The sequence below is a fragment of the Gasterosteus aculeatus genome, chromosome 1, assembly GCF_964276395.1.
Source record: "Gasterosteus aculeatus chromosome 1, fGasAcu3.hap1.1, whole genome shotgun sequence".
Taxonomy (NCBI): domain Eukaryota; kingdom Metazoa; phylum Chordata; class Actinopteri; order Perciformes; family Gasterosteidae; genus Gasterosteus; species Gasterosteus aculeatus.
The window spans coordinates 24,659,018-24,681,240 of record NC_135688.1 but is presented as its reverse complement, the minus strand read 5'-3'; the positions used below and the strand labels follow the sequence as shown (position 1 = coordinate 24,681,240).

Here is a 22,223-nt window from a genome sequence, read left to right as displayed (position 1 = left end):
GGAGCGGGAACTTCACCCAAACAAAACTATGCTTAACGGAGATCAAGGTCAGACATGCCATTAGCCTTTAGACTGGCGCTTGTTTTGAATGAAGGTCCATCATCGGATGGATGTACAACATGTTAGTCAATTAGAAGGTGATTATTGTAAGTGGTGATGAAGGACGTGATATGTGACACACAAACCGCGTTACACAATAAAAATGCTCCCGAAATACAAGCACGCCCAACTTGCTAATTACGTAACAATACAAAAAGGTGTGTGAAAACAAATAACCGGCTCTGTTGAGAAGTGGTGAAGTAACAATATGTAGGGTTCTGGATGTATAGTTCTCATTATTTAATGCTAAAATACAATTTCCCTTTCACCCTAAAAGTCCACACAAGCACGGCGCTCGGAGAACTGCAGTGAAGCAGCGCTTTAGGCTTTAATCAGATTTAAATAACATGATGGGATATAATGGAAAATCAGTGGTCTGGATCAGTATGGCTTGAGAGTGCTTTACATCCTGACATTACAAGTCAAATGTGTCATTACAGGTTGAAGTGATTTGGTTTCGACTGCTTACTAATGTATTTCTCTTCCCTTTGTGCAGCTGACTGCGTTGCAGGCCAAGGTGCATTACCTGAGGTACCTCAGCGAGCTCCGACTCTACGGAGGGAGGGAGTTCAACTCTGTACTTTTGGTAAGGACTTTAGTCCTGGAAAGGGTTCGTACAAGTTTGCCAAACCTTCCATGATTTGTTTTCCAACTATGTTCATTATTTTTTAAATAATAAGGTTTTTTTAGTACTTTTAACTCTGTTATGCATCCGCACTGCTTTCTGTAGCAGGGGGAGAAGCAGACCGAGGTGACGCTGCTCGTGGGCCCCCGTTACGGCATCAGTCACGTCATCAACACCCGGACCAACCTGGTGGCCCTCCTGGCCGACTTCAGCCACGTCAACCGCATCGAGATCCTCACCGAGGACGAGACCAACGTCCGGCTGGAGCTGCACGTTCTGGATGTCAGGGTGAGCGCAGTTCTGTCTGAAAACGGAAGCGGCGGCGAGCGTCATTTTCGGCCCAACACAAAATAATACAGCCCGTGGTTCATCTTCTCTTTCTTTTTTAACAGCCCATCACGCTGATCATGGAAGCCAGTGATGCGATGAACTTGGCCTGTCTCACAGCGGGCTACTACCGCCTCCTAGTGGACTCGAGAAGATCTATCTTCAGCATGCCCTACTGCAATAGCACCGGAGGAGATGACGCTGGTGAGTTGTTAAGTTTACGATTAGCATTCCGATTCTTTTATCGAGACGGTGCAAAATGTGCTGCTTCTAGCATAGTTTTATCCAAGGACACAATGAGTAGAGTGTCTTTGGGCTGACAGGGACACTCAACATGAAACCTTAAAACGTAAGTAGAGAGGAAATGCTCAAAGCTTGAAAAATTGAAGCTTTGTGGTGCAGCATAAAAAAAAACCAAAAGCCTTAAAGTGGAGCACTCAAAGGACTAGTGGGAAGGAGGCAGCCACTTTAAGATTCAATCAACATAAAATATAAAAACGCATCAAATAATAAGTGTATCGCTGCTGTCTGCAGGTCCGGATCGTGTCCTGGAATGGCCGTACAGCACGTCTCTGGGGGACAACGAGGAGGCGTCCCAGAGCCAAGAAGAGGTCTACAACAGGGACTCTGAGTATCCCAACAACGGGCGGAGAGAAAACAGCATCTCTTCTTACTTCCGTGAACCCCCGAACACCGACAGGGACCCCGGGACGCGGAGGAGTCCGCTGCCCCCTCCTCTTCCGCCCGCCACCAGACACAAACCTCAAGACTCTCCTCGGAGCGCCAAAGTGTCGTTTATATTTGGCGGGGACCCCCCCTTGAGCCAGCCCAAGCAGTCGGGCTACGACAGACTGTTGGAGAGCCCCGAGGCCCCCGAGCAGAGGCGACCCTACTCGCACAACAACACGGACTTCCGGCCGCACGACCGGGCGCCATTTCATTTCGCTGGTCTGACGCACGTCTACAGCAACATCCTGACGGAGGAAGGCGGCGAGGAGCCCCTGCTGCGGGATCTGTTCTATCGCGACACAACGGACGACGCGGAGGACGACGATGACGCCTCCTGCGAAGAGGACTCCATCGGGGGCACGCCGGTGGGCGACGACGGGGGAGGCCAGGGAGGCGGGCTGGCAGCGGCGGCCGGCCAGGCGGCCTTCTTGGCGTTCTCTGGCTCCACCGACGACATCATCGACCTGACGTCGCTGCCCCCGCCCGAGGGAGACGACAGCGTCATGGACGACGAGGACGACACGCTGCTGCAGACGCTCAACCTCGCCATCGCCGCGCCTCCGCCGGGCTTCCGGGACAGCTCCGACGAGGACGCGGCGCCGGAGGGGAGGCCGCTGAGCACCCACGGCAACGACGACATCCCCGTGTCGCTCATCGATGCCGTTCCAACGCAGGGCGAGGGGGAAGGGAGCCGGGGAGGGGAGAGGAGGCTGGAGAATGCGGTCATGCATACTCTGCAAGCACTGGAGGCTCTGTCCGTCTCAGACCAGAGGCCCCCCCCGCCGCCCCCCAACAGTAGTAATCCAGGTCTGTACAGTAGAGCTGGACCTGTGTTAGACATTGCTTTCCACACCAATAAATCCTGTGTCTCAGTCTGCGGTCGTCGGCCTCTCTTTTTCCTCATTTAGAGCATTGAAATGTTAAGCATTTTATTTGTGTTAAAAGCTTAAAAACTTTTGTATTTATTTAGTATTTTTTGTGACCTCTTCACATATTTAACTTTGCATCTCTTATCCTATAGGTGTGTACTCGTCTCGAGGCTTCAGCCCGGAGTCGTCCTCAGATTCCGGCAATGAGACCAACTCCTCGGAGATGACCGAAATCTCGGAACTGGCGGCGTCTCACAGGCTCAACGAGAGCCACATGCGTCTCCTGTTGGCCACGAGGGAAGGCTACCAACCTTTACTTGAGGAGAAAACGGATTTCCCCGTCTCGCCAAACACAGCGGGGACGATACAGAAGAAACCCCGTAGTCCGAACCGCCACCTTCAGCCTCCGGCCGTCCCCCCGAGACGCAGCCCTCTTTTGGACACCGCTTCATCGGGGCCCGACAGCTTGGCGGTGAGATCCCAGACGAAACTCTCAGCCACCCTCCAGCGACCGAGTTCCACCACGCCGGGGGGCAAGCACCACAAAAAGTCGGCGGACTCGAGTGGCAAGTACAACACCTTCAGCACAAGGGACGGGCACCGGGGGGAGAGCGGTGGGAGCCGCGGCCGTCCCGAAATGGACCAGCGCACCTCATTCTGCGAGCGGGAGGAAGGTCAAAGGAGACAGAGTTCTTTTTTGGAGGAGACTGCCGCGTCCGAAGGCGCGGCGGTGAACAGCCTCCCCCGCGACCACCACAGGATCCCCCGCCCTCCTTCCGCCAGCTGCGACCGCCTGTCCGACGTCGTCACCGTGGGGCACTGCGGCGCAGACAACGGAGCCGCAGCTGTTGAGCAGGACGAGCATCTGGTTGTGGCCTCACTGATGTCCCAGACCACAAAATCCAGATCGGCGGGGTCGGACCAGGGGTCGGACGTGCAAAACGACCATCAGCCGATTTCTAGACAGCAGAGTGTCGCGCGGTTGTGCGAGTACCACCTAGCCAAAAGGATTTCCAATTTGCAAGGGGAGGCCCACAGTTCGCTACAGGGCTCTCTGTGCTCGTCGCTGGACGCCGGCGGCAGCACCAACAGCAGCGCCTGCGGCACCCCGAACGACTCGCCCCTCGGCCCCGGCGCGGTTGAATCAAAACACCATTTGCAAAGGCACCCGCTCTCGAGCTCCTCCTCCTCATTAATCAGGGTGCTAAACTATGAGGACGGCAAACCCAGAATCCCGCGAGGCCTCCCGAGCCAGAGCGGTCAGGGAAGGGACCTCCACCCTCATGCAGACCCCGCCCTGCTTCGGAAAATGCTGCCCAACATTCACCCTCCCGCTGGCGGGGCCGAACCGGGCCGCCCCTCCTCGGCCACACCATCTAAGCATAAAGAGACGACAGGTACTGTGAGCAAGAGGCCCCTGAATGATCTGCATGCTAAGCAACAGGCCTCTTTAAAGGGGCTGAACCAGAAGGAAGGCAGCGAGGCCTACAGGCAACTGATTAACTATCTAACAGTCAGCCAGATGCATCAGGGAGGGAAGCTGCACAGTGCAGGCCTGGGAGGGGCAGTAAAAAAGGACACCAGGCGCTTTATCACGAGCAACCCTCAGCTCGTGGAGATGGTAAAGAATAGGGGCAACACCGTTCCCCGCTGCCCGTGTATGCCTTCATCCGTATCATCCCCATTCCTCAGCCCAAATTTAGCCGCCCCCAACGCCAACACCGCGCAGCTGGCAGGTAGAAACCCCCAGTTGTACCACTCTGCCACACTTCCCGCCAACCTCAAGAGAAGTTCTGACATGCATGCTCAGAAACTGAATGACAGTCTAGATTTCCCGCCGGCCACTGCCGAGAGGAGAAGCTCCTTCTCTGGCCTGGAAAGCGAGCTAGAGAGGAGTGGCATGGACCCAGAGCCCTTCCTGTCGCTGTATAGGAGAGAGGGCTGTATGAGTCGTGACGGGGGATTCGTTGCAGGTGGAAACGGCGAGGGCGGGGGGACCGCTAACCGCCCCCCGCCTCGGTCGAGAAGCCAGCCTAGTAGCAGCGCTGAGGAATGGTCGAGGTCAGAGCCGCGGGGAAAGCATGCAGTTCGCCAGTCGCCACATTCTCGTCCTAATGATTCTCTTTGTTTCTCTGCTGCCCCCAGTGTAAGTGGTCAACGGGCTGACCTCAACAGCGTCTCACTAGGGAGGGGAGACCACCCTTCAGCTTTTGTCAGGCAGACATGTGCCGGCAATAGGGCTTGCATTACATCTTCAACTCCCAACGCGAAACCTCCCCCTCCTCCACCACCTCCTCCTCCTCCTCCCCCACCTCCACCGTTGTCTTTTTCCTCGCAAGTCAACGCTAGCGCCGGCAACTCGGTACGCGCGCAGGAGGCCGCCCATCCCATGCTGTCCCGGCCGAGTCAGAACCACATTCAGGCTGCCACGCTGAACCCAGCCCAGACGGATCCCTGCTGCAATAGCCTGCAACGGGGCAGGGAGCTCAAACGCAGCTCCAGCAACGTGACCGCCAGTTCCGGGAGCGTGGAGCTTCTGTTCGATAAGCCCACCCGGTGCCGGAGCCAGCAGCCCTTGTCGCCATCTGTGCCCCTGCAAGGTGAGAGCAAAGTCCAACGGAGGCCGACGAGGAAGCGGCTCTCCAAGAGCTACTCCCAAGGCTCTGTGTCCTGCCAGACGTGCTGGTCCACGGGCAGCAGAAGGGCGTCCGTGGCACTGCCGCTGCAGAAAGACGCTAAACACGCCAAGGGCTCTCAAAAACTGGAAACCAGCCCCTGGAGGTGCAATGGGCCTTTTAGCTACTGCTTCTTCAAACGTAAGAGCGAGGGAGAGGAGGACGACACCGAGTGGGAGAGGCCGCGGCGAAGCCGCGTCGGGGACGACATGGGGAACGGCTGTGCGGCGGCATCGGCCATAATGCCGTGTGGCTCAGCCGTGGATGTCGCTGGCGAGCAGCTGTACGGCGAGGTCCTCAACAACATGAGCTTCAGCGACCGCCTGGCGCGAATCAACGCGCTGAAGGACCGCATGTACTGCTTCCCGTCGGGCTTCGGCGACGTACGCCGCGACGCCAGCGAGCTCATCGCCCTGGTGAGGTCCAGCGTTGGCCGCTGCGATCGCGGGGCCCAGATGCCTCTGCAGGACGTCTCCCAGTTCAAGCAGCTCCTCTCGGTCGAGTCGAAGGAGTTGGGCCGGGCGTGCCGGAGGATGGCGCAGGCCCACGGCAGTCCCGAGGAGATGCTGCTAGCCGTGACCTGTAGCTTCCAGGTGCTATGCTGTCTCTGCGAAGCGTGCATGTGTCTGGTGAGGGGGCTCGGAGCCTCAGCCTCGCACCAACAGAGGGAGGTTGTGGCCAAGGTCGACGAGGTCGTTATGAACTATATCTGTCTGCTCAAAGCGGCCGAGGCGGCCACCGTGGGGGCGCCGGGGGAGCACAGCGTGAAAGCCCTGGTCCGCCACTCCAGCACCATGTCGGCCATTGCTAACGCACTCACCCGCTCTCTTAAAACGCTGCTTAGCAAGTAGAGGCTACTCTTTATGCTTTAAGTGTGGCCTACGCAGTCAGTATTAGTCTGTCTTTAAGCATCTTTTTATTTTTGGTTGTGCTGAAGAAGCCGTACATTTTTCACACACGGTGTGGGCGATCTTCATATCAAAATGGATATAGTTTAAGAATAGCTGCGATTTAACTTAACGCGGCAGTTTAACATAACTCAAACCGGGGAAAAGAACGATGCTGAGAGTTAGTGCTATCTGACTGCACTTGCTTTTTTCTGATGACAATATTGTAATGTATATACACAAAGCCATACTGTCACAAACCTTTGGAATATATGTACCTAATAGATATAATTTTACCTGTGCATTATGTAACTTATTTAAAACAAAATGTATAAAATGTACATACAATCAATATAAATATATTATTGGCCGTAGCAGTTCCAAGAAGCCAACGAGTTCGGCATAATTTGCGGCTGGAGTTAATTCACGTTCATTTCAATCGGTTCATGAAATGCAGTTTTACTACAGATATTTAGAATGTACCTGTAGAAATGTATCACTGTCAGTCCAGTGAGGAGGTGGTTGGTATCACTGTAACCACATGATTTAATCTGTTTAATTTCTGGAATGACTGTGTAAAGGTGAGGTTATTTCAACACTAGTGTTTTACAATTGAATTGTATTATTTGTAGGAAAAGAGCAACATTTTTTGGATTTGTTGACATTGCACTGCATTCGCCACAGCTTCATAATTTACCTTTTGGATATATATTCAACTAATAAACAGTAAATAATAAACTATCCTCACAAAAGGGAATATATTAGACCTACAACACAATCATTCATCATTTAGAGAAAAACATTCTGTCATGAAATATGTCAGATTGACTACCGTGTTCATTATGTCTAATTGTTGTAAACTTGTGTTTTACCTGTTTTGGACCAATTCTGTGCTTGACGGGCAAGATACAGTGAAGTCTCTTGAGAAGAAATTAAATTCCTGTTATTTTTTGTTTTTCAATAATCCACCAACGTATTAAACACATTTTACAGATATGTCCGCGTCTCCCACCATGTGTCTCTTGGTTTGAATGATTGACATAAGCTACAAGCTAGTGTTATTTAATCTTATATCCATATTGTTGTACCAAACTGAATAGCTTTTTAAGTAAAAAAGCTGCTTAGGGCTTGATAAACTCCCAACACACAGACTATATGGCAGCACATGATTTAAAAGAAAAAAAACAGCCAGGAAGGAAGGAAAATCAACCTCACACAATTTGACCTGGTCTTGGTGAGCAAGTATTTAAGCAATAAAAAAATAAAATATTAGTACATTAGTTTTAAATTGTAGGAAGTCAAGTTTCTTCTAATGTTCACTCTTCATCTCTATGACAAATCCTCCATCCACGTATAACGAACGCTTTGGATAAACACGTTTTAACTTTCTAAAGTGTGTCGTCCACGCGTGCACGAGCTTGTGTCCTCACGTCACCGCCCCCCTCCGTTGCTATTGGATGCTTGTTCGACACACGCAGTGACGTTAACCAATCAGCTCCCCTCGAGCAGCAAAAGCCACGCCTGCGCGGCAACTCGTGTCGCGCGCCTCATCAGCATTGTATTGGCGGCGGACCAGACAAAAGTTTGAGTGTATCCTTTAGCCGCTGCTATTTTTTTTTTTATTTTGTAGTTGCTGTGGTTATTTAATTAAGTCGACAATTTAGTCTTTTTAGTGGGTACACGCGAGGTCAAAAGAGACAACCGAAGCTGCAGGAGTCCGCCAGCTGAAGCCAGGTAGCGTTTTAGTCGACGTTACTCTCGGGGCGTCCCGTGGGGGTTTAAAGTTCAGCTAACAGCAGTTAGCACCGCGTCCCGAGACGTTCGCCTTGCGATGGCCGCTGTGTGTCAGCCACGACGCGCCTTGGTGGAGATACCGACCCCCCAGCCCAAGATTGCAGGTGAGACCGAGGAACCCGACGGCTTTTTAAAGGCGAACACCCGCCGTATCCGTTTTGGTCCCATTGAGCGGGACGCGCCACTTCACATCACCGGCTCGCGCCCACAGGACGAACACTCGCGACGTGTGCAAACTTTTAAATACGTGCGCTTTCTAAAGTATGATCCTTTATTAAAACGATCTCCATCTATCCAGTGAGTCCGCAAAAGATGCGCTTCCTGACGTTTTTTCTATTGGTGGGGGAATCCTATCGATGAGAATATTCTCAGGAACCCGTTTGTTTGATGACCTTCTTTCTCGCAGCTCGAATGAGGAGATCCTACCTGGAGATCCTGAGCGCTCGTTTGGCTCCATCTCCGCTTCCGAGAGGGAGAAACCCGAACACGAAGCGCGGCCCCCAGCGTGAGTACGAGCGGAGCTTCTCTTCTCCCCCCCCCCCCCCCCCCTTCCGACCGACAAGTGAAAGCTCGTTTCGCTCTGTTCATGTTGGTAGCTGATAACTGTGAGTGGCTTCTTTTTGTCCGTGTAATCCTAAAGCCTCTTTCCTTCTGCAGTGGACGTGTCGATCGGAGCCGTGTGGAGTGGGAGGATGGAGCAGCAGTGCGAGAAGATGGAGGAGCACCACGCGCCTCTCTCCAAACAGCAGCTTGTGCAGCTCATCAGGTCGCTCATCTTGGTTGAGCAGGTATTCATCCAGATTGAGCACAGTGATGGAGCACGCAAAATTTTAGTAGATTTAAAATGTGTTTTCTACCCAAATCTGGGCCTTCACTACATGCAATGTAATCCTAAATATCGACGCGTTGCTCTGCGTGCTAGAGCCAGGAGCCCAGGACCCTGACGTCGGACCTGAAGTATCTCCAGGAAGATCTGCAGCTAAAGAAAGCCAATGTTTTCCGGTCCATTCCGTACTCGCGGCTCGGCTCCAACCGGGACGCTCACTGCTACAGAAAAGCGTATCCTCACCTGGTGGCTTTCAAAGTGAGTATCAGTGGTCGGACCATGTTCTCATATATGATGGCGCTTTTTTTATTTTTTTATTTTTTTTAGAAATCAGACCAATGTACTTTTATACTATTGTAGAATGCAGGCATGTATTTCATTGTAAGATTTTAAGGAGGAGTACATGCTCTCTTAGCAAACTACTACTGCTCTTTCATTGTGCTATTAAAACAACCTGGTCTCCATAATTTAACTGAGTTTGGTGTCATTGTGTAATCCAGAACTATTGCCCCCTCATCACCCCCCTCCCCCCTCAGGTTTCCTGTCAGGAATGGGGACAGGTTCTCCTGAGGAACAAAGAGTGGGAATCTGTGTTGGAGCACACATTGATGGCGTGGCGCTACACCAGCGAGCTGCCGCACTGGGATACGGCGAACCACAACGCTCTCCGACAACAGTGTTACGATATTTTGGCAGCAAACAGCCTCGCTGCTCTCCAGCACCACCAGCCGGGACCCGACAGAGGACGCGAGCTGCTCAGAAGGTACGTGAACAAACCGTACATGTACGAGTGTGGGGCTCAGTGCATCTTTCTAGTCGGATTGAGGGAACACTCGTCCAGTGAAACACCGTGTAAACGGCTCAGTTTGCTTGCTTAAGCCTGTGAAACTCAACTTTTGCCATTTGGAAGGTCAGAGTGAACCAGATTCTAAGTGGTGTGCCTGTTCACCCATAAAGTCACTCTTTTTTTCCTTTTTTGTGGCATTAATAAAATGTGGAATAATTCTCAAACCAGAGGACAGCTCACAGGGGAATCCAGACCTCCCTTAAGCGCCTTTAAAAAAAATCCCGCTCAGTTTGCTGGTGTGATTGCAGCCGATTTACGACTTAAATGTCCAGCTGAAGGCGTCCCACTGGCGTCCAGTACGGCCGCTTTTTGAACGTAAGTGCTCACGTTTTTTAAGTGTTAACTGAGCTCTCACTACGGTTCATAACGTGCTTATCAGACATTTAACTAGTGCAGCAGCTAAAGTGAGATTGAAGAGCTGAAGTAAACAGCTAATCATGTTTTCTTTTTTGTCAACTAGCTTTTGATGATCTATGAAGCAACGGTGTTGTCATACATAGTTTAGCTCACTAAATGTTCTGTCGTTATCTTCGTGTCTTTGTGAGTTGGATTGAGAAGGTATCCAGGTCCAACATGTCTGACGGATGGCTTCTGTGTGTTTTCTGTCTCCAGGTGGAATATGGCTCAGTCGCACAGCCAGTCAATCGTGCCCTGTATTGAGGCGCTGCAGAGGATTATGGGATGCGCCGTCCTCTTCTCCATGGACACCAAATAGGACGAGACACTGTCCAACCAACTGGCTACACCCCAGTGAAAAGTGCTTTGTAGCTGCCCACAATCATTTTATATGTGCTACGGGGCCCGAGATCTTTTCTGTAGTTGTGTTTGTTCGGGAGAAACCACTACAGTATTTGTCCAAAGGGCAGCAGCTGGAAATGTGACTGTTTTAAATGGTACTAAATGGAGGACAATGCAACCACCTCTAACTTAATCACAATGCTTTTTCTGTCAACTGGAAAGCACTATTTGTGACATGGCACTCTGCACAATGTGTTTCTTGTTGGTTAATGTTATCTTCTTCTGTTGCCTCGCATAGAAAATCCTTTTAGAGACCTCCTGAGATCAGTTGGTGCTGCCAACAATGTATTTAAAATGTTTGTCAATGCACAAGTTATTCTTTACAAATGAAATGTTGAAAGTAAGAAATTGTGTGTGTGTGTGTGTGTATGTATATATATATATATATTACCGTTGACAATACTTGAAACTGGCTTCTGTGACTACAGTTGTTTTATATGTATTTCTTGTTTCTAGAGAACAGTCAGCAACTGATTGTACTGTTGCCATTTGTCCTGAAAACTTGAACATTTTTGATAAAAGATCAATAAAGTTATTACTTGGTAATATTGTAAAGTTTCCTGTTTTGCCTTTTATTAAATCACCATCGTAAACTAATTGATTCGTCCATGTAACCCTTGTGCTGGTGCAGAGCTGCTGTACTCAAGTACTGGAAGTAAGCAGGGTATTTACAACAGAAATGTTTTTATTTTTAAATGGGATTTAAAGCACCACCAGTAGCTTTGTCCCTTAACATGTGTGCTGTGTTTTTATCCAATGTTGGTGAGTGAGCTTCACTGGATTCTGCCCTCAAATGGATGAAATGAAAATAGATGATGTGATTTATTGGTCATGGATTGATCAGTTGTGTAGTGCGGTTACCATTGTACACCACTAGGTGGCGCCCACATTGCACCATTTTCCACTTGTGGCTTATTGGGGGAGGAATGTATATGCCAGTGTAGGAACAGCTGTTGCCATGGCACTGTAGAGCAAATATTCTTTTTTTTTTATGGTTGGGGATAAAAAATCATGTTAATCTTTTAGATGACATGCTGTCCAAAATGAAGAATTATCTGGAATATTTTATTCTGCCTGTTGAGACATTATGGTCCTATGTCCCGTCTATGCTTCACATTTTAAGGTCTTTAGCCGCTAGTCTGTCGTGGCACTTGGTAAACTTTACTTTGTGAAGAGGCTGTAAGTTCATATTTGTCTCAAGGGTATTTCACTTAACGGTACGTTATTAAAAATACATCCATAGCAACTCAATATATGTTAATGAGGCCCACCCACTCAGATGTAGCGTAAATTTATAATCTGTATTTTGCCTTTGCTTAGCCCACACATACCAGCCTCCATGTTCTTTAGACACAATAATTCTCGCGCTGTTTTGTTGCCTCTAATTACAGAGTCCGCTGTGTTTGTCCAAACCATCACTGAAAATGGTCCCTTATCGCCTGCTTCTACAGGGAAAACCATTATAGCAACATCAAAGAAATGCTGATCATATCAGAATTACTGCCGCTACTTGAATCAGGAAACATTTATTGCCATAATATTTCAGACATACAAGGAATTTGACTTGGCGGTTGGTGCGTAACAATAGACGACAAGACAACAGTGCACGAGGAATAAAATAAAATTCTCCTAATCTTAAGAGTCCTGTAGTAGAACCAGAAGCTATTCCACACCTGCCGTAAAGGCCCGCCGGGGTCTCACCTGAGTTCTGTCCCGCCCTCCTTCACGGGCCCGCTGACGTGGTGCCATTATGGTGACATGACACAGAAAAAACAAAAACAATGAATGCGTTACGGCTCCCCTGTGCAATAGCTCCCGATTCATGACGGGATGCTCACTGGCTGCTAGACAGATAAGTCACCATTTCATCTTGTCACGATGCACTCATGTATTTATGTTATTCTGATGATATAACGGGGATTTGTGCGAGGCCTTCAAAGGCTTGTTAACCATGTTGTTTGTGTGCTCTAACGTATCCAACCTTTCACTCTGGATGTGTCAGGGAACAGAATCAATCAATCAATCAAAATGATGCCGTGGAAAGATTTGGGATGGCACCGGCCAATGATGTCGTCCTTCCCTCTCGGGGGGGGGCGCGCTCGTGCAGGATTACTGCAACATGGGATGACTACACATGTTACCCGTACTACCAGAGTGCCGTATGAGAGGACTGACCTGTACGCGGCGGCTTGGAGGATACCGAGGCTGATTGGGAGAGGCCTTTGTTACCCCATTGCTGTTTTTATTGTGTGTTTGTCCTCTCAGAGGGCTGAGAAAACACACAGAAATAGACGAGGCAGGATGCATGGAGTCTCATCCCCAAATAGCTGGTGCCAGGCCCCGGACCCCGCAGACGGGTTGTGTTCCTGAGGAATGGTTCATTCCCCGTAGGCAGAATGTGAGCCTCTCATTCGGTGCTTTTGAATTCATCTCCAGCCGTCTCAATAAGTGGCTGATTTACACACCTGGGGTGCCAGGTGAGTGTAATTGAAGCTAATAAGCTAGCTCGAGGGGAGACAAACCGGCGCCGCTGAGGACCGAAGTTCCGAGAAAAGCGGCCGCGAGTGTTGGGTACATGTCTCGGGATGGTCTTGCATGGCTTAATTCCTCTCGTAGACATCTGCGCGGGCATTCGGGAAACATCTGTTCGCCGCGGCAAACCGAGGCCAAAGAGAGCGGCGGAGAGACCTGCGATGCTGCGCGGGTGGAATTACAATGACGGGGATGGAGGACACCGGTAAGAACAGCGAGGACGCAACTTGCTAGCGATGACCTTTGCGGTTGTTGTTGCTATTGTGTGTCTCCTAATAGTGGGCTCCTTCCACATAGCAGGCGGGGGGCTGTGGTTCAAATGGGCAGAGCTCACTCGGATATTCAGCCAGGACGAGAAGTGTTCATCATTTTCACATCTGTGACCAAATGCCCGCTCCCCCTCCCTGCAGCCTCGATACAGCTATCCCCCCGGAGGGAAATGACACTGATTGCCGTAATTAGATAGAAATAGGATCGCTCCCTTTGATGGGTGAATATTCATGGAACTTGTTTAAAGCTGCAGGGCTGTGGATTACACGAGGGACGCTTGTTGCCCAGAACTTCATTAAAACACTGTGTGTGCGTTTGTTTGTTATTGTCTCCTGGGTGTAAACGTGTTGGTATACCTCCCCCCCCCCACGTCATAGAAGATAAACCGTGAGATGGGCTTTAAACAGCACCCCCCCCCCCCCCCCCCCCTCCTCCCCCCGGTCCTTCCCGCTCCGAGTGTTTGTGCTAAGCTAATCAGCCGCTAGTGCTTACGTGAGTGGTATCAATCTTTGAGTCTGATTGTGACGAGGAAGCAAATAAGCATTGTCCCCCCTCCCCAAAGCGGAATTATCGACGATATCTTGAATGTCTACTTCACATTCCAATAGTCACTTTCGAATGTCTCCTCCTGGGATTTCGGTGTGCAGGGAGCGTTTGAAAAAGGCCCCCGTCTGCTGCACTTCAAAGTGGCCCATGGGCCGCTTTAAACCACTCCTTTCTTCTTCTTTTTTTTTTTTTAAACGTTTCTTCAACCATTATGTCAATTCCCCTTTGAGATTTGTCTTTGGTGTCAGCGTGGATAAAACATTCCATTTGTACTCTTTAACAGCGGATCTATCCAGCGAGTGGGCCCGGTAGTTTTCGGTCGAGAGCAGTTGATTTCTTTCAGTTACGGGGGAGCAAAGCAATTCTTTCCGGTGGCAAAAGTTCAATAGAAATGAAAGAGCTCTATCAAATCCTGAAAAGTAGTGCAGTCGCAATCGAAATGCACGAGGACGTGCACATTTAGGTGAAGTGATCCGATCGTATTTAACTACACGGTGGGGAGGGATGGAGATGAGGAATTACAAAGGTCACAGGTCATATTTGATGGCAGGGTCCGCACTTTTATCCACAGAGGAGTCTCTCCTGATTATTAGTTATGCAGAAACAACAAGTCTGATGTTTTCGTGACGCTAAAACTGGAACGAGCATTGATTTTTTTCACTTTAAATCATGTTGTCCAAATTTTTTTTTTATATATTTATATAAGTTAAATCTCTCTTGAAACGTCAGCTTTTTACTCCAAAGTTATATCTAATTTCATCATGTTGCACCAAAAATTCTAAATCTAAAATATAGTCTGATATTTAAACTTTTAACCTTCAAGCGTGTGTTAAAAGTCTAACTTTTAAAATAGTTCTGAGATGGTTTAAGCAAATATGAAAAAAGTCGAGGGACGGACTTCAGCCAATTATGTTTCATGATATTTAATTTATCTCAAGATACAGCTGCAACAAGACTGACAGCTGAATGGGAAGATCGGACCAATCCGCCGTCTAATCCGACAAAGACAAATGACCACGTGATGGCGCCGTCCGAACAAATGGTACCGAGCTGTTTCAGATGAAATGCTTTGCTCCCACATCCAGTCTCTCCCCTGCAGATGAAATAATGCAGGTTAAATCACGCCCCCCCCCCCAGGTCATCGGGAGCAGATGCTCATGAATAAAGGCGATGTTAAATATGCGTGAAGTTATTAATTACAAGCCTGGTGTGTTTACAAAGTGCTGCCGTATTCTGGCTTTTGCTCGTCGGCCACGTCTGTCAACAATTTCCTTCTTCTTCTCTGTCGCTTGTCTGCGCTCGCTCTCTTCCCGCCGTTTTCCCCCCGCTGACGGCCCCCACGAGGGCAAATGTCCCCAATGCAAAACAGTGACAAGCCCTCCAATGTTTTCTTCGGCACTCGATTATTGCTCCGATTCATATTGGATTATGTATTACATCGAGGAGCCTTTGTTTTGTGTCCCCCCGGAGGCAAAATGATGAAAGTTGAGAATGCAAACGCACGTAAAAAGAAAACGTCCCGTGAATGAATTGATCTGCAACCACCGGCAACTACATTTAGCAAAGCCAACTTTTTTTTTAGCACAAGTAAAGAAATGGTGTTGCCTTAGCATGGCACAAGGTGGGTGCAGAGGTCACCTTCACCATGTGGCTTTAGTCTCAAGCTCACATCAATCACACTTTAGCTGCAGCTGTATTATTGGCAGGGCACTGGTGCGGTGCACGTTGTTCAGACTTTTCTCTTACTGGTGCACTGAAGACAAACCGTTTCCTTTAATATGTACATGAACATGTGGGAGGCACAGGTGTCCGCAGAGATTGCAGAAGTAACAGTCTCATCACTCGGTCTCATTAGAACGGAGTTGGCACATCACGTTTCAGGATTATTGCTTGGAAGATTAAGCACAACAGCTGTATTTGAATCTCATCCAGGGGGAGAATAAAAAAACCCACATTTCAGCAATTAGGTGTATGTGTGCAGAACTTTATAACTGATTGAGTTGACGTGGCCCCCGTCGGTACGGCACACAGAATGGGTCTTGGTGTCAGGAACCACTTGACTTGAGAGGAAGTCCGCTGGGGCTCCGTTGACAGGAAATGGCCACGTGTCACGTTTGAAGTTCCGCCTACGAGGTTGCTCCCTAATTGCCCCTTTTTAAAGTCAAGGTGTCATTAACGGAAAGCGTCAGCGCGCGGCGTTTTCACGGCTGAGTGGAAGGCCTCGCTTCTTCCCGCAGGGAGCACGGGCCGCGTCCAGGCAGAAGATCCCCTCCCACTCACTCGGCCGTAACGGCACAGATGCCCTCGGAGAGAGAAGCTTCGCCCCGCGTGGACAAGGTTGACGCCGTCGCGAGCGCCAGGCGAGGTCAAAGTGTCAGTGTCGACTTAAACTGATTCAAGCCTGTTTTAGCACAGCAAATCACTGTGGGGCGATTCTCGAAAACGCTGACTCGGGAAAAAAAACTCGCTAAAGGATGAGAATGTGAACGCAGAAGCGGCTGATGGCGCCGGCAGCAGCACGCAAAAGTGGGGAGATGTCAAGCACTGAAAATTACACAGCGAGCCGAGTGAAAAGATGATTACGGGCAATTATGCAGGTCGGCGGACGCCCTCCAAGGGGAGACCTTCCGCATCTCAGGGGTGAGCTGGAATGGACACACAAACACTGCAGGTTTGCGTTTGCTGTGCTTGTTCATGGCGACTATCGTATGCCACATATAAACACAATTACAGGTCTGTTCATTTATAGTGGAGATAATCAAATAAAAGAATCCATAATAATGTAACACTTTATTCTGGCTAATGGTGTCATATCATGTGGATTCAGACTACATTTGCTAAATATAAGTGTACAGGAATTTGTTAGAATTAGTGATAAAATAGAACATTTTAAAGCTTTTTCTGGTGGTTTCACGAGAATGATAAACTAGGTATGGGAGGCATGTGTGTGATATTCTGATCAAAGTGAACCTCGGAAAACAGTCTGAATTTGATCTTTGTTCAAACAAAGACACCTTTTTTATCACCAGCACTTATAAAGTATTGATGGTATTCATCCATTACGAATAAAATATTAAACGCAGCCGTCTTGCTATCACGGATATTTCCGTTTGCTTTATGGAGAGAAATGTTATCTTATCTTTCAGCGTCACCTCTTTTACAACCTCACCTGGAGAATTCGTGTCAACCGTTCCTTCAAAACCGGGAGCACAAACCAGCTATTTATCACCGGAAAACACCCAAACAAAACATCCCCATCCGCCGCGTTTTCTCGCTCCTAGCTGCACCTTTTATGTCTTCAAAACGGATTGTGTGTCGCAGCCCTCCTCGCACGCCGGTCTTCCTTCCCAGACAGGAAGTCATTACATGGGCCCTCACCCCATCACAGATGGCCATTTAACACATCGCTGGCACCTGCAAATGGAGCAGGAGTAGCAGCCGCTTGACTGGACCCGGACGACTTTGCCCAAATGTTTATCCCTCGCTCGCGATGGGAGGAGTGCCGTCAGCCTCTGCGCCGTTGTTACTTTATTTATCCATTCGTTTTTGTGGGGCTTTTGTCACCTTGACCTTTTATTACCTCCGCTCAGCAAACACCATTTAGTGAAAGAAAACCGCCGTTGCTCGATGGGAACTTCTCCTTTTGTTCCTTTTCTCTTTTGTATCTTTTCCTTCAAGCAGCAGGGAAAATAACTGCCGCCCGGCAGGCCCCTCTTCCTCAAATCTCCTTTTGCTGGCCTATCGGAATTTGTAATAGCCATATTTGCTCTGTCAAGCTGCCTTAGCCTTCGGTGCGTTCCCGGCTCCAATGGTGATAAAACCGATAGAGCCGACTTGACAAGTTAAAAATGAGAGCGCTATTGTGGCAGACACCCGGGAGACAGCCGTCCACTCCGCCGCTTCCTTCCTCCCTCTCGCCCACTTCTGTTTGTACTTGTTCTCTGGAAAGGCCCCGCTTGTTATTGACTATCTACACCCAGTGAAATATTAACGAAGGTACCTCTCGGGGATGTTTTGCGAGTGCTGGGAGATGCGACTGCAGCCACGGGGAGGGAATACACGAGGCCTCCTCATTAGTCGCCGTCCTGCTATTCCAGCACTTTGGATGCACGCAGCCCTGTTCGCAATCTGTCCACTCGCGTGTCAGCGCCGAGGTGTTCAAAACAAACGCGTAAGAACAATCTCAGTGTCTGTTTTTGTGCTGCCTGTTCAGCTTTGGGACCCGAGCAAACTCACACGAGAGTGGGGAGCGAGGGGGGAGCGAGGGAGGGGGGTTGATGTTTCAGTGCTGGCAAGGCCGGGTGCCTAAATCACGGCTTAGAGAGGACCCTCGGCGTGGCGATTGGCCGTCACAGCCGCAGATGGAGGACAGCGCCCACAGGAAAAGGATAAACTGTCTGATAAGCGCACGGCGAGGTGCAGGGCTTCTGCTGGCAGACAGAGGGGAGATAGGAGTGGGGGGAGGCGGGGGGCGAGAAGATGGGAAGAGGGATGGAAAATGAGTCAAGGGGGAACAGGCAACAGATGAATCTCCATCTGTGCTCAGAGGCAAGCGGGGACGGCAGAGAGAAAACAAGCCAAACAAACGCCGAGGCGCGGCTCTGGTCTCACGCTTCCTGGGGGCTTAGCTCTCTCTCCGCGCGGACCCCCGGGTGCATTCTGATATTTCCCCTCGCCGCAGAGGAGGGGACAGCGTGCTCCGATGCGATAACAAGCCAGGATGATTCGCATCAATCGGCTCCTTTCAGAGAGGGAGAGCGATGTGCAGCGGCACGTGGCACTACAACAAACAGCTGAATAAGCAAATTGCACTCCTATGAAATGAAGGAATAACGTGGAATGGTGATTGTAAAAGTTTTATTAGAAGGCTCAAATCTACCTATGTTTCCCTCACATTGGTAACATCTGGGCAGGCCAAAGTGTGGGTGTGTGGTAGAACAATAATGTGTCCTTAACAAAGCGTCACAGTGTCTCGTCATTTAAACCAAGGTATCAGTGAATGGATCCGAGACACAAATACCTCCCCAGATCGGCTGTTATTCCCACAACCTGTTTTCGGTTCAATGGCTTTTCCTGCCTAAGTGCGAGCTGTGTGCAGATCGCTCTTGCAAGAAGGGGCTCACGTAGGTGTCTGTCTGTAATATGATGTGAATCATAGAGCCGTCTATTGTAACTGCGTGCGTTAAAATGCCTCCCCAGCGATGAGCAAGAAAGAGACAAAATGATAAAGCAAAGAATAGCAAAAGCTGTTACTCAATTTTAGATTGAATATTTGTTGATAACTTTTTGGCGAGAGTGGTAATAAAGAGAACGCGTTCTTCTAATAATAATGTCTTTAATTCAATAGACTGTATATTGGAAACATTCTTCAACGACACAAAAAAACACATATCTGACATATGCACTTGAAGAGCAATATAGCTGAAAGGGGATGCAACTGCTCCTCTTTTTATCTTGCTCAATGTCTTCATGTCAAAGCTAAAAGCACTAAAAGAGGAGAGTCTGCTGAGACAAAAGTTTGCCCTCAATTAATCTTGTCATCAATCCCGGCAGACTGCTGGCTGTCACATTTAACAGCCTCCACCTTTTATACAGAGAACATTGCATGCTGGGAACATTTCCTGTGGGTGTGTGATTATGTTGACCCTGCATTTATTTATTCATTCATTTTCTTCCTTTTTTACGACTTCAGAGTTACTGCTTAATATTTAAGGCAGGTATATTAAGGCTGGGCTTTTTAAATTTCTTTTTTTAAATTTTTACAAATATATTATAAAACCAGCAGGGATGTTAGTGGAGCCCCACAGTCTGGATCGAACACACGCAGTCAAGATCTGAGAACTTATTCTGTCAAGATGAAGGCCATCTTGTTGTAGGCTGGACGGAGTAACCCAGAAAAAAATGTCCAAATACAAACACAGCAAGTCAAAGAGTCGCCTGCTCCTCAGTGGCAGGCGCAAAGAGGGCTGTGATGAGTTTTTTGAAGATGGTGTACAAGGGGAAATGAGGAGCTATCTGACTTTAATTGTTAGGAATCCCAAATCCATGGAGCCTTCGTGCACACCATATACGTTAACACCATATCGCAGAGAACACAACCGCAGGCAGCTGAGTAATGAAAAATTTAAAAAAACGTCACTTGTAACTTATGTGATATCTCTTAAAATAGCCTCATTCGGTTAAATGTCCAGCCGGCATTGGCGCGGCCATCTTGGATTAATGCCAACCCAAAAAATGGGAGACTCTCCACCCGACATGGCGGGAACGCGGCGTGCACCCGCGCCAGCTGTTGGCGGCCAGGGTGGTAATGGTGAAGTCAGCCAGGCGAGACAACGAGAGGACGTCTCCTGCTTCTGCTAACTTAAGTGCAACGTGGACAGAGTGGTGACACCACTTCTAACTCCGGACCGCCATTAGATTAATAACATCGACACATTTCACAGCTCGAAAAAGTCCTTTTAAAATGCAGACGGAAAAACAACCACGAAAATGAAACTCTTAATAAAGAGTTTTATAAATCACTCTGATTAGGACTCGTACTAAACGCGGTCCTCACGCGGGGTTCTTTGTAAGCAAGACGACATTGGAAGTACTTCACAAGACTTTTTGCTGAGTCACACGCTGACTCTAAAAAAAGGATACTCATTTATTTTGCAACTTAAACGGTTTCTGTCATTAGTCTAGCCAAAAGGAATTTAGTTTTAAATGGTCAAAGGCATGTTTCACTAAAACTGAATTAGCCCTGAATACCCACGGGCTCAAACGGCACGTTGAAGCACGAACCCGCGCTGTTGAATTCCTATTGTTCGGTCTCAATAGCAGCTAAATGAAGCTTAGCCCCGAGTTCAATCAGGAAGATTGCCTCATTCACAAATCTGGTGCCCTCTACTCTGTCATTCAGCGCTCATTCCTAATCAGTTCCAGCTATTTCGAGCTAAATTTCTCTTCCCACGAACCACAGTCGCTCAGCTAAAGATTAGAGTTTGAGACGGAACTTGTTTCCGAGATGTGGGATCACGCTTTGTATCAGGACTTCAATGTGTCAGTGGGGGCCTGAATCAGTTACGTTAGCCTCTTCTCGGCTGGGTAATTGTGCCACTGTCGGCCAGAGACGACAACTCGAGGGTGAAAAATAACCCCGAGCACCATTTAGCGACCCAGCCAACCGAACAAAGTACCTCGGCCTGACCAGACGCCCCATGTCAAAGGTCAAAATTTCAGCAATCGGTTTCAGGCTAAAACACATTTCCGTTGTGCACGCCCGTGCTTTGATGCCGGAGAACACGTTTATGACAAAACAATAGCCAACAGTCATTCCCAAATCTCAATCCACACAATTCTGTGAGCACAGATAACAACCCCAAAAACAACAGTGCTTGCAGTTTTTTTTCAGGCTCCAGTCTTTCATTTTCACAAAACACCAGCCGAGGCGTCCGTTCCTAGTTTTACGCTCACGGGATGGAGGGGTTTTCTCTTCCCCTTTTTGACGCCAGCTGCAGATATTGATAGCAGGGAAGTTGGAGGCCGCTCGCGGTGCCACGGTCTGGACACTTATTTCAGCATCCCGTGGCTTTTTTTTGTCCGTTTAGAAGATAGGATGTGCAATATTCCCAGACCAAGAAATGAGTCCACAGAGATTTCTTTGTGGCTTGTTCAGATAATGTTTTGGTCAAAGAAAAAGAAACCCCTCTGCTTTCGCTCAAGGCGTCAGGGGGGAGGGTGGGGGGGGGATTCTCGTGGAGGCAGTTTTCATTTCAATCGCTCTCCACACAATTGTTGTACCGGGCCCCGATCCAGTTTAGAGATATAGAGTGTATGACTGAGTAGAAAGCACTTGAGGTGAATTGGCAGAAAATCTATTGAAGGTACAAGTTTAGTTTGGGGATTTATTGGATTGATATGCTCAGCAGTGTGGAGGAAAGGAGAAGGAAAGATTGCCATTTTGAACGTTGCCTTTGCAATATACCATCCATGGAGTAAATATCTCTTTTTCATTATTTAAGTTCCCTCGGGCTGTCAGCATCCAAACCACTAAGATTCAAACAAAAAGAAATTGTCTGATGTGGTCAGAATGCTTAAAAAACAGAACCCATTTCCATGCTGCAGATAGTCCGTCTCTGTGTCCGTTGGTGTGTGTGTGTGTGTGTGTGTGTACGTGTGTGTTTTTATGCTTATGGGCATGCTCTTGTGTGTGACAAGGCAGCGAGTTGCTCTCATTCCGAGAAGCCCCCCGGGGCGCCGGGAAGCATCTACAGCCCTCTCTTTTCCATATGCCACGTGCCTCTCAGTCTCACTCAATCATTAAATCCGAGTGATTATGAATTAACAAGCCGCCATCACTCTTTCCCCCGTCAGATCAGCTTGATTTTTCATCCCTTTTCATGATTTCAACATTAGAC

The 22,223-nt window shown here is 48.8% G+C and overlaps 2 protein-coding genes across 10 annotated transcripts in view; both read left to right on the top strand.

Annotated features, from left to right (window-relative positions):
- The window catches only part of LOC120828751 (FERM and PDZ domain-containing protein 4-like), a 46,173-nt gene extending 38,966 nt beyond the window's left edge, over nucleotides 1-7,207 (top strand). For 5 of the 6 annotated variants that reach the window (XM_078098205.1, XM_040192306.2, XM_078098208.1 and 2 more), the window contains exons 12-16: nucleotides 596-685; nucleotides 830-1,012; nucleotides 1,117-1,255; nucleotides 1,586-2,587; nucleotides 2,802-7,207. In XM_078098205.1, coding sequence (XP_077954331.1) covers nucleotides 596-685; nucleotides 830-1,012; nucleotides 1,117-1,255; nucleotides 1,586-2,587; nucleotides 2,802-6,175 — 4,788 coding nt within the window. In that variant the 3' untranslated portion in view covers nucleotides 6,176-7,207. The remainder of the gene's footprint in view (nucleotides 1-595; nucleotides 686-829; nucleotides 1,013-1,116; nucleotides 1,256-1,585; nucleotides 2,588-2,801) is intronic. The other variant, XM_078098209.1, reaches the window with a different exon arrangement.
- A 473-nt stretch (nucleotides 7,208-7,680) lies between these two features.
- Nucleotides 7,681-11,031, top strand: LOC120828799 (uncharacterized). Of its 4 annotated transcripts, none has more exons than XM_040192402.2 (7): nucleotides 7,681-8,109; nucleotides 8,412-8,510; nucleotides 8,663-8,793; nucleotides 8,928-9,089; nucleotides 9,368-9,594; nucleotides 9,847-9,993; nucleotides 10,291-11,031. In XM_040192402.2, exons 1-6 carry the CDS (start codon nucleotides 8,043-8,045, stop codon nucleotides 9,989-9,991), a joined length of 831 nt encoding a protein of 276 aa, XP_040048336.2. In that variant the 5' UTR covers nucleotides 7,681-8,042; the 3' UTR covers nucleotides 9,992-9,993; nucleotides 10,291-11,031. The 4 variants fall into 4 exon arrangements, 3 of the variants coding, with proteins under 3 accessions (XP_040048336.2, XP_040048343.2, XP_077954351.1); XR_005713593.2 differs by having other exon boundaries at nucleotides 7,722-8,109; nucleotides 9,927-9,993; XM_040192409.2 differs by lacking the exon at nucleotides 9,847-9,993 and having other exon boundaries at nucleotides 7,729-8,109.
- The last annotated feature ends 11,192 nt before the right edge of the window (nucleotides 11,032-22,223 follow it).

Coding starts and splice junctions, on each gene's coding strand:
- LOC120828799 (XM_040192402.2), top strand. CDS start 8,043: ATGGCCGCTGTGTGTCAGCCACGACGCGCCTTGGTGGAGATACCGACC. Junction 8,511..8,662: donor CACGAAGCGCGGCCCCCAGC/GTGAGTACGAGC, acceptor TTCCTTCTGCAG/TGGACGTGTCGATCGGAGCC. Junction 8,794..8,927: donor CGCTCATCTTGGTTGAGCAG/GTATTCATCCAG, acceptor TCTGCGTGCTAG/AGCCAGGAGCCCAGGACCCT.